The 12,379-nt window shown below is 26.5% G+C and overlaps 1 protein-coding gene across 1 annotated transcript in view; it reads left to right on the plus strand.

Annotated features, from left to right (window-relative positions):
* The first annotated feature begins 5,374 nt into the window (after positions 1 to 5,374).
* The window catches only part of Hmgcr (HMG coenzyme A reductase), a 32,029-nt gene continuing 25,024 nt past the window's right edge, over positions 5,375 to 12,379 (plus strand). Inside the window, exon 1 of the mRNA XM_089221934.1 lies at positions 5,375 to 5,555. Within this exon, the coding sequence (XP_089078060.1) occupies positions 5,531 to 5,555 (25 nt within the window). The 5' untranslated portion in view covers positions 5,375 to 5,530. The remainder of the gene's footprint in view (positions 5,556 to 12,379) is intronic.

The raw sequence follows: 12,379 nt of genomic DNA on the forward strand, positions 1-12,379 counted from the left end.
TATTTTTTCCCAGAAAACTGTCGATGACAGCGACCTCGACCACGACAATTATTATTGTATAGGTACCTATACCTAATAAGTATGAAAAAATATCTGCTGATGTTGACAATAGTTCTATCATAAATATGTTTTTGAACACATAATATATGCACGCTTGCCCACATATTATATTTTATTAGATATTTTAATTTTTGTAAGTGAAATATTCACCCCCCCCCCCCCCTCATTATCTCGGGCTGGATCCGCCCCTGAGACAAGTAAGCAAGTGTTATATAATGCTCAAATATTTGACAGATGGACTAGATTAACACACATTCTGAAGTGAGATAATCATATAAATCGTTATAGAGCACGATTGTCTACTACATTTATTTCATACAATTTTAAATCGAAAGCCAAACATCAACCCCCCCCCCCCCCCCCAAAAAAAAAAATAAATAAATAAATAAATAAATAAAAAAATAGTCCTAGATATTCAACTAAATGATATAATCTGATATAACTGAATATTTAAAAAATAAATAAATTTTGAAGAGGTATTAGGTAACCTTATAAAAAACAAAGAACTAGAAGAACTCTTTCAGAAGCCAAACATATTAAACATAATCCAGAGTAGGAGGTTACAGTGGGCGGGTCACGCATGGCGTAGTCAGAACCCACTACTACACGTAGTATTGACAGAGAACCCAAAAGGGAAAAGGCCTCTTGGACGACCCCGTTTAAGATGGAAAGATTTAATAAAGAAAGACGTGGAATCGCTGAACGGTGGCCCAGATTGGAAAACAAAAGCAGCTGACAGAGAGTCATGGAGGATTGGTTGTTTGACGGGATGGTCCTAGTGGCCGATAATACCCAAGAAGAAGAAGAAGAAGAAAGAATTAGGTAACCTTGTATCAGTAATCCTTATCATGATTTTCCAAGAGCTCTGAAATATTTAATGTAAGTATAAATTAAGCTAACATTTAAATTATAATTTCCTGATGGTACCTATTGACCTTATTTTACAATTAATAATATGATCACATAATAGCATGATATAATAAATATTTGTAATCAATATATTATGTTACTAATTAATTAATATAATTAATATGTATGCTAACTAGTGTATGTGCAGTATGCTAGTAAATAGTAATTAATTATAAATAACAAGTATATAATTTTATGACTTACGGAAAAGTTTAATTTATATGTTAAATTTAAAAGTAATTAGTGTTTGTAAAAAGTTATTGTTATTCTATATTTCTGATTTCTGATACATTTTGTAAGCAATTAATATTAATACTCTAGATATAATAATTTTAAAACTTATATAACTAATTGAATATTTGAATTTCAGTTTAAATAACAATCGATTCTTTTTTTAAATTGAAAATATTGTCATTATAGGTACTTAAAAATACGTTTACGAGCTTATTGTGTTGTCTTCTATTCTAACACTAAATACTAATGCATAATATATTGCGTATCAACAGTTACAATTATTAAAATAACTAATAATAAGTAACTTATTCCTTTCAAATGAAAATATCAAAAAATTCGGAAAATAATTTTACTCAAACATTAAAATTAACCATCTATAACTGAGTAAAAAATTCTCAGAGGATTCTTCTGAACGTTAACAATATTGTCTATTATATGAGTTAATAAAACGGAAACATCGCAGGCGAGAATAACATCCTGTTAATCAACTTTAGATTTCATGTTTAAAAAAAACTGTTGGTTTGCATCAATACATGCAGTTTGACGTTCTGAACGTCACGTTCTTTATATATATATATATATATATGCGTCTAGCGTCTATGAACACATGTTCTGCAGGAAGTTCGGGTTAAAGGTCTATACAACTAAAAAAAAACTTGTTTTTCATTGTGTAAAATACTAAAGTTATAGAGTTTAAAAATGAATAATTTTGGTGGTCTAAAAATAGTTGTGCCGGCATTTACTTCTGAGTTTAAATATAGGCGAAAATCACATTTTATGTGTGACTCCATAAAATCAAACCATTCGAAGGGCCTATCTAAAATAGACGCTTATTAGTATCATTACTTCTTATGATTAAAATGACTACAGAAAAATAATGAATGACCTACCTACGTACAAATTGTGAAAGTACATATTTTATAAAAACATTTTATATTTCTACAGATGTTCGTAATTTTTTTCATAATATTAAAATTTGTTTCATTGTAATTTATAGGAATGATTAAAAAATAAATCATATACACAAATACAAAATAACAAAGATAAATTATATTATTATCTGTAATTTAAAGTATAAACTAATGCATTATTATTTTTTATAATTTATTTATAACGAATGCAATAAATATATTTAAAAAATTTCACAATACATAAATTTAAATAAAATTGAATAGGTTGAAAAGAATGAATTATATGTGTTAAAATCCCTGATTTATGTAATTTATAAAGATTAATCCCCCCCCCCCCCAAAAAAAAAAATATATACAATTTTCAAAATGATTTTCGCCTGTATAATATTATTTATTTTATGTTGTATATTTTTAATTGTATTTGTTCCTATAAACTACCCTGGAATAACTGTTCTTAATAATATGGAATGTATATAAACATCTAAAACAATAAAAAAATTAGATTTTATTAGTTTTATATAGTTCCAGAGTGCACTAAAAAGTGATAAAACCCATTTTTGGTTATATCTTAAATGATATAACTTATATCTTATCCTTATGCCAACACTTATGATTTTATGAAGATTTAGGCACATTTAATAGTTACCTGATACCTATAAGTCATTTGTGGCTTAGTGTGGCCGAGTGGCTACAGTTCTACACTCAGTTGCGTACGCACTCCAAGTATACGCACCGGTATTAGCGTTGCTTGCTCCCAGATGAGTGATCATTTTTTTAAATGTAATTTTTTATTCCTCATTAGATTTTCTGAACGAAGTGATGAATGTATTGATTTTACAATTATGTGTTTTTTTTTTGTGTCTGTGATGTACAGCATAACTAGTCGAAATAATGCTTCAATTTCAAACTTTAAGGGGTGGTATCCGATGTAAAAGTGAATATCCTTGGTGCATTATAGAGGTCAAAAGAAAACATTTTCCAACAGTTTTCAAAAAAATCGAGAAAAACAACAAAAAAAATGACAGAAAAACTGGAATTTTTACGCAAAACCAGTTTTCGACTAAATTGATTTTTTTATATGGTTGTAATTCAAAAAATAATCACTGTCAATACTTGAAATTTTCACCAAATGTTTACGTTAGTGATATATATATATATATATATATACAGTTTAATTTTCAAAAAGTTTTGACTTTTTTTGAGTTATTTATAGACCACTGAAATTTTCGATTTTTTTGAGAATTTTTTTTTGAAGTGTCGGTAAAAAAATGTTGGACGACCAAAAAAACTTGAAAATTTAATATAAGGTTCCTTATAAGTTGTTCTTATTGTAGCTAAAAAAAATTAAAAATCGTAAGTCACAATTTTTTTTATAAGCGTTTATAGTTCAAATGTTTACGAATTATGTCGAAAATGCGAAAATTTGCAAGTAATTTTGAAGTTTAAAAATCATAAAATTTTTTGTGTTAATAAATAAGGATTAAAAATATAACACTAAGTTTTCCATAAGTTTTCCTTCAAATAGCTATAGAGAAAACTCGAATCGTCGTTATAGGAAAAATTTCAAGTGCGTTTGAATTTTAAATTTTTTCAAAATAGCGTAACGATAACGATATATCCTCAAACGATTTTAAACATTTGTTATTATTCAAAAAGTATAAGAATTTGTTTAAAAATTGAATACAAAGTTCCTCATAAGTTATTTTTATACCAATTAAAAAATTATAAAAATACGTAGGCACAATTTTTTTTTATTAGCATTTGAAGTTCAAATATTGACTAAATACGTAAAAATTACGAAAATTCGCAAATTATTTTAAGCTAGAAATTTATACAAAATTTTCTTTTTAAATCAAAGATTTGAAAATTTTTAATTATCTATAATATATCATAGACTGACAAATCATCTCCGTTCGGAATCGTTTTTCGTATACAATGATACCTATCATTGCAATCAAATCTAACCTACCCTAATCAGAGGTCCACCCCACCACCTAATGTACAGCAGAGCGACATCCACTTACCCGCTTTATTTTTTTTTTTTTTGTGTCTGTCATCACGTTTTGGGGCAGTAAAAGTGCTTCGATTTTTGACTTCAGTACCTTATTCGATCAGAAATTGAGTCTAGTTGGTACTTTGGGGGTCTTAATATTTTTCTATATAATCGGGATAAACAAACTAAATGTTAAGGGAAAAACGGGAAATTTTATGCACAATAAGTTTTCGACAAAATCGATTTTGATTATTGATGTAACTTTATAACAAATGACCATTGATACATGAAATTTTCACCGAATGTTTTTATAAGTATATTCTATCCACCATGAAATTTTCAATAATTTAATGTTTTTCAAATTATAATACAATTTATAACATTGTGTGGTACACCGTACACTTTTTCGTTATCGTTAATTTCGGCTCGATTGCACTTGGATATTTTTTTGTAACGAAAATCGAAAATCAAAATGTATTGGTACTATTCAGTACAAAATTTTACAATAATAGTATCTTGTATCTTATGGGAAAAAAAGATACATGATATACTAGTGTCTAGTTTTATGTATCGTTATGACATGATACCATTGATACCTACACGATACTTGATGCTTGAAAATTTTGTATCATGACACAAGATACAACGGTTTCGTATTCTTGATACATATTTTTTATACTACCCAATCCTACATAAATAGCTACCTAGTACATAATATATTATATAATATGTAACTCATAGGGTAAGTACCTGATTGATAGTTAGATTATTGTTAATAACAATTTGTTATATTTAGATATAGATACAATTCATGTAATTTTTTTCTCTTTATATATATTTCTCACTTTAAACTTAATGGCCCATTTGGCCATGTTGCCGAGGGTATCATTACTATCATTAATAAATAAAAAAATAAAATTTGTTATACTATCACATAATTATGTGTATTGTATACTTGTATGTAGTGTGTACCAACGTACCGAACCTACTGGCTGTCTGGCTACTATAATATATAATATTATTATTATGTCTCCGGCGCGACGTCTATGTTTTTGAATTACCTAAATATATATTTTTTTTTTGACGATAATAATTTACTATTGATTAACATCTAATTTATATTATGTTTATGCCAATTTGTGAAATTTCTAGATTCCAGTGTTCTTTGGAAAAAGTTGATCGATACCTCAAGCTTATCTAAATAGTGCACAATGTTATCTGATAACAAAAAAGTCACCTGATAAGATATTGATTTAATATGTATTCCAATTTTTGCAATTTTTCAGTTCAATTTTAAAATTTGTTTGTTAAACTTAAGTGACTTCAATTTTTTTGCCATATTGCTTGCCATATTATCTAATTAATTTAATAAAAATAATATTATTCAAAATTATGTGAAACCTTGTGATGCCAATTACATGCAATGGAATTAATCGAAACACGAAATCGTAAGTTGTATTTTGATAGTTTAAAATATTATACATATATAATTTTACAGAAATGATTCAATGCTATTATCTGTTACGACTTTATGAATTATATGCTATAATTTTAATATATTATAATTTTAAAATTTACACACTTTTATACATAGATAAAAAGTTCAAAGATAAGTTCTAGGTTAGCACATTGTATTTAGCAATTTAAGTATAGATTAGCTTGTTAAATAGTAGGTAGTATATAATTATACTATGCAATTATTTATTACAATAAATCAGTGGTGTATTGATAATATTTATTAGGTAGACTCATATGCATTCATTTGTCGATGTAAGAGTTGGTATAAGAATTTTTTTCATTTAAACATGCTCTATTTTGAATAATAGTACACCAGACAGTGAATAGAAATATGTCAAGTTCTTCTGTATATGAGAGATACTGGCAGCCAGAATTGCTGACTCTGCTTCACACCAATTATTAGTCTTGTACATACGCTAACTGGTAAACTATTCTAAATAGAATATAAACATCTAATTTTTTTTTAGGACTTGAAGTTAGTGCATTCAATTACTTCTTTTAATTTAATTATTGGAGCTGTATTATTAGCAAAATTATTTCTAAAATATTATATAGATCCTTTTTTCTGTATAAAAATTAAACTACATCGGGTTCAATATGCCAGACAGGAGGGTGAATATTTTAGGATATTAATTATTAGTTGTTATTATTAGATTATCAGAGTAAAATACTGGACCTCATACCCTTCATGCCTTCTCCATAGTATACACAATATATTTAATCAATATTTTACTCAAAATGTCTAAAATATCAATATGTAAATTACAATTATGCTGAGATATAACTAATTAAATATAATTTTGTTCTATGCATTTGATGTTAAGCTACATCATTCTTACATTTTAACTAAGTCCCTAATTGTTTAGTTATTTTTCATTTTATTAATTTTACCTACTAAAATGTAAAGGAACATGTCTCTAATCTTTCTGATATTAAAAAGATTATAGTCATTATATTTTAATAGTATGTACGTTATATATTATTGCCTCAAAGTACAAACGTCATCATTATAGTAAAATTATAGTTTTTGGCAGTGGCGTACATAGGATTTTTTAATGGGGGGGGGGTCTTGTAAATAAATAATTACTCAGTTGTCACAGGCACGATTATAATCGTGGCCACAGCTGCAGCTGGTAACGATGCTTGGATAGACGGATAGTGTTGCTAACATAAGTTAAATTGTTATCATGGATTATAGATTTATATGGACTGTGACACGGCTAAAGATAGTATCTTTAATCATGGCTACTAACTATGGAATGTATAAAAATATTATCTATAAACCTTAGGAGTTTAGCCAGTTTAGGACAATATGGTTTGAATTGTTTGCAATAAATAGCTAAACACACGATTTAAGAAACTATATTAAATCGAGGTAAATATAAAAACCAAAAAACAATAATATGAGCAATGGAGGGGAGGGCTTAAGCCTATTAGCCCCCCCTGCGGACACCACTGGTTTTTGGTATTCAAAATAGATCACTTTAAGCAGGATGGCTTTAGCAATGACTTACCATTTTATTAAATGTTTCCAAGTACCTATATTAGACATAAGTGAAAAATATCATAGAGTAATATAGAGATGCTGTAATGCATCTCTATAATATGCATTGATGTATACTAATATGTAATATGTATAATACTAATTATAATTGCATTTATTAATAATTAATGAAGTATTTTAGATACTTATTATATTTAAGCTATCATTAATGTTTTTATATTTTCTTTGAGTACTTATATTATAGATAAATTCTTAATGTAAATTGACTGTAAATATTGTGTTAAACAAATATAACTTAGGTATATATATTATTTAAATATTAGTTAAACAATATAAAAAATTACAGCTTCAAATACATTATAAATATTTAAATTTAAATTATTTAATAGGTTAGGTTATTAATTCAAAAAACTCAAGTATCAGAATAATATAGTGACACTTATTTTTAAGTACTTGAATGTATTTTTCTATTAAAAATATTCTACTGATGGTACATCAATGAACGTACGAGGTGAATAAATATTAATTTAAATAAATAAAAGCAAGCAGGTGCATAGCCTGAAATAAATAACCATAGAAAGGTTGAAGTGTTAAACACTTGTCCTCACCATAAACTTTCCCCCCTAATAAATGCATTGTATATTTTATTTATTTACAAAAACTTAGTTTGATTTAAACCGAAGCTCCTCCCATTTCAAAAATCTAACTATACCAATGACAGAAAATAATGTCTATTGTCTACAGTCATACTAGAGTAAATTACTATTTATTATTGGTGTAGGTATATTTTTAAATCACTGGTTAACTCTGAAAATTCATAATATAGTGTGTAAAGTTGTTATTATTAATTTATATTTTATTTTGAAATTGATCATAATATGTATAAATTAGTATGCTGTGTCTTAGATTAAGTCATTAATATAGACTGATTAATTTAAGCATTTTAAGTTATGTTGTTGTGTCAAAATAAACACATAAAATAATTAAAAATCAAAATTCACAATCATTTATTGGTTTAATTCTAGTATTTGTTTATTTTCAACAATATAAATTAGAGTATTTAATTTATGCCACAAATATTTCATCAAATGTATCTGACAAAAAAAGTTTTTTTTTTTTTAAGCTATGTTATTATAAAAGAACAAAATTGCCATTTTAACTAAGCTTTACGCCAATATGATTTACCTGGTATTAATTATATTATTAGTTATTTAGCCCACTAAAATTAAGCTTCTTATATACAAAACGCTATTAAAACCACTATGGACCTTCGGCCTTCAACTTTGGGGCAATGCAAAAAAGACAAATATTCACAAAATCCAAACCTTTCAAAATATTGCACTTAGAAAACTGATGAATGCTCCACCCTACGTTTCAAATCATACACTACACACTGACTTAAAACTCAAAACAATTAATGAGGAAGCAAAAATATTTTATAAAAGATTCCATTGCCGCCTAAATAATCATCCAAATCAACATGTTATACACTTGGCCACTCCCACAATACCTGGAAATCCTCCGAGGCGTTTGAAGCGTAAGTGGTGCCGTGATTTCTTAAATTAAATTAAATTAATTTTTTTTTTTTTTTTTTTTATTGACGATAAAAGTTTATTTACAATCTATACATACAGTGTATAATAAGTAAGTGTGGTGACTTAAAAAGAAAAAAAAATAACATTAGTTACAGAGAAGGAAGGCTCCCAGCAGTGCCACCTGACAAGAAGTTAGGGTTTGAGTTTATTTATTTTATTTTTTATAATTAGGGATTATAATTAGGGTTTTTAATTTTTTTTTTTTTTTAATTAGGTATTGAGCAGATCTCTTGGCCATTGCCTTTTTAACCTTCTAGGAATGATTGAGGTAGAGGATAAACTTTTAATTATGGGGTTTGAATGAGTGCGGAGCGTTGAGTGGAATTTTGAGTAATAGGATTTGGCTAAGTCGTTTAGGGTTGGTATGTTCAGGTCTTTATGTAGATTTTTATTGGTAACATACCAAGGGGCAGAGGTTATTAGTCGTAGGCATATGGACTGGAATGCTTGGAGGGTTTTGGTGTTTGATGATTTTGCTGGCCTCCATAGTTGGATGCCATAGAGTCAAGCCGGGCGGATTATCGATTTGTATATCGTTTGTTGGTTAAGGAAAGTTTTGATTTTAGTAGGGGTCTCAGAAGATGAAGTCTGGAGTTCACTGATTTACGTTTTTGTTTAATATGCGAGCTCCAATTGAGGCGTTTGTTGAATGTTAGCCCTAGGTATTTTACTTCGTCTGACGAAGGGATTACTAGGTTTTTAATTAATTTAAAAAAAAAAAAAAAAAATTCATAAATTAAATTAACTTATGTTATTAAATTTTGTTATTAAATTAATCTATTCAAGCTAACAGAAAGTGTCATCAATTGGTGGCTCATTTCAACATTTCATGACCTGTTAACTTTTAGCATATAATCCTATTGTGTCTAGATATAATTTATGATACAGATTGTTTATTTCTTGTAAAAAAAAAAAGTTATTTAGCTAAAGTAAATTTTACTTAATGGAAATATAAAAGGTTTGTAATAACCTAGGAGAATAAATAGGTATTCAGTTTATAGTTTGTCTATTAAAATAAAAAACTTAAAATTCAAAGCTATTGCTTATATTAGTAGTGGTTATAACATGTTTATTAAAATATGATAACAAATAATTATATTAAATATGCTACAGCCTAATACCATGTTATAAATACAAATTACAGATTCAGATAATATTTAAAACTTATCAAAATTAGTGTTTAAAATGTAAACACATTTGTTTATCTTTAATGATTTATTAGCATTTAAATGCATTAACTATTAGCACTGCAATTGGAAATAATTTAGACTGTTAAATAGTAGTAGCCACAGAAGTGCTGTCAAGAGCAGCTAATAGTCAGTAGCTAAATATGTAAGTAGGTTAAGTTTGTTGCTTACCAATGTTTATCAATACAATCACTGTATTATATAAAATACCATAAAATAATATTAATTTGTAATTTAAAAAACCAATGTAATATTATAATTTATAGAAAATAGCACGGTAATGCAAAACAGTAATGTAGATTTAGTCATATTTATTTTCATTTTCCAAAGTTGGAAAATCTTATGATCAGTATTAATTATTTTATACTCTTCTGATTATTCTATAATACATTTATCTTCTTATGTAATTTTATTTTTAATATATTTTACCTACTACTTAGATACCTACTCAATCCTGCTTTTGTTTCTAGTTTTCTTTCCATCCTAGTAGCTATGTCATTAAAATATGCCAATAATAATTAATTATAATAATAACAACAAATAATTCTTGTAATTTATAATGTTTAAAAATAAAATACTATATTTAATTCAATATGTTTTATTGCTTATTATTATTATAGTTATATAAAATCATTTAGATGAATAAAATGTGATTGCAAAATATCATCTTTATAATATTTAATAGCATGATGAATAACAATATTATATATTTTAATAATAGATATTACTCTAATTTTAATAAGTTGTGATGGTTACATGAATTAATATTTTTTTTAATGTTGGTAATAATAAATAATCACTTACTTAAGTATTTAAAAAAATTAATTATTTGAATAATATATTCCTTAATAGTTTCTAGGAAGATATTTATGAAGTCATGATAGTGATAAAACTATAAAAGTAATTAAATTTATTGCCCTATAATTATTTTTCTGTTTATTTTCTGTGACTTTTAGTTGTATATATAGTTGTACATTTAAATTATCATCATAACAAGAAAATGTCATTAAAAAATATAATTTACCTAATGCATTAATAATATTATGAATTGTAGAAAATGCCTTTAAAAATGTTTCTAACATAATTTTAAATAACAATGATTAAACACAATTTGAATTGTATGAATATACATAAATCATGTTTTGATTTTGGCGTATGTCGTAAATAAAAAAAAAAACTAATATCTGTTCCACGTCACTAATCTTTAGTTTATTGGATTGCTGTTACGCAGAACCTTAAAAGTTCCAAAAATGTATTACATTATTCTACCCTTTTAAATTATAAATTGTATTATTTAATTGAAAATAAAAACAGCCATCAACAGTGAGTCAATCATCTTATCATTGTCACATCTTCTCATGTTTGGATGGGTGGACATTGAGTGGCCATTTGAGTACAATTAAGAAACTATTGAGTTCACCCTTTCTTTTCCTAAAACTTTTAACTCTATATATTTATTTTTATGAAAATATGTAATTAATCTTATGGCCTCATAGTTGAGTCTTGTAATCACATTTTGTTTTTCTCTCTAAACAATCAATGGTATAAAAATAATATTGTTGTGCAAAATTTAACCTATCTAAGACATTTTTCTAGATCAAAATACCAAGATTACTACCAACACCAAGTGTATAGTAATATGCTGTATTACTGTCATTGCTTATTTAAACCCATGATCAATGCATATTTATTTATCATATATTTGTGTTACTCAATGTATAAACACTGAATTGTTCTTTGTGAGTAGGTATACTCATTTTCTATGTATATGTGTTACAATTTTCAAAATATTTTGACTCATTTTGAATTATTTATTGACATTTGAAATTTAAATTGTTATTTTTTTTAATGTCAATCGAATTTTATTATTCGTTGGTCAAAAAGCTTTAAGTAGGTATTAAGTTTAAATTCAAATTTGGACGAAATCACAAATTAAAACCAACAGGAACAATTTTAATTTTTTTGTTGTACCTAATTTAAAAATATTATTTGTGGGTATACTTGAGACTTCTAGTTCTAGAGTACATTAATATATAATGTACAGCATCGTTTTTTAACAACGAACTCCTTGTTCAATCAATGGCGTACCTGTGGGGGAGGGGGGCAAAAGGAGCACTTTCTCCTCCTAGAATTTTTTGATGTCATAATGCAAATTCATAGTCCAGCTTAAAATTTAAATGATGCAAATAATAAATATTTTTCATTTTCACTGATCATAATCATGATTGATATCACTTATCAATGTAGTATATGATTCATGTCTTAAGTATTTAACAATAACTTATAATACTACAGTTTTAGCCGTTTTAGGTTAAATTATAATTTATAACCATACAAAATTGTGCAATTAATTTATGCCCCCCCCAAAAAAAAAAAAAAAAATGTTTCACAGATACGCCAATGTGTTTAATGTTTACCTACAATATGTCAATATCCATGTTCACTTAATTTTTAAAAAACGGCAAAAT

This window comes from Diuraphis noxia, unplaced genomic scaffold (assembly GCF_037042655.1).
Source record: "Diuraphis noxia isolate RWA-SAM2 unplaced genomic scaffold, SU_Dnox_SAM2 contig0003, whole genome shotgun sequence".
Lineage (NCBI taxonomy): Eukaryota > Metazoa > Arthropoda > Insecta > Hemiptera > Aphididae > Diuraphis > Diuraphis noxia.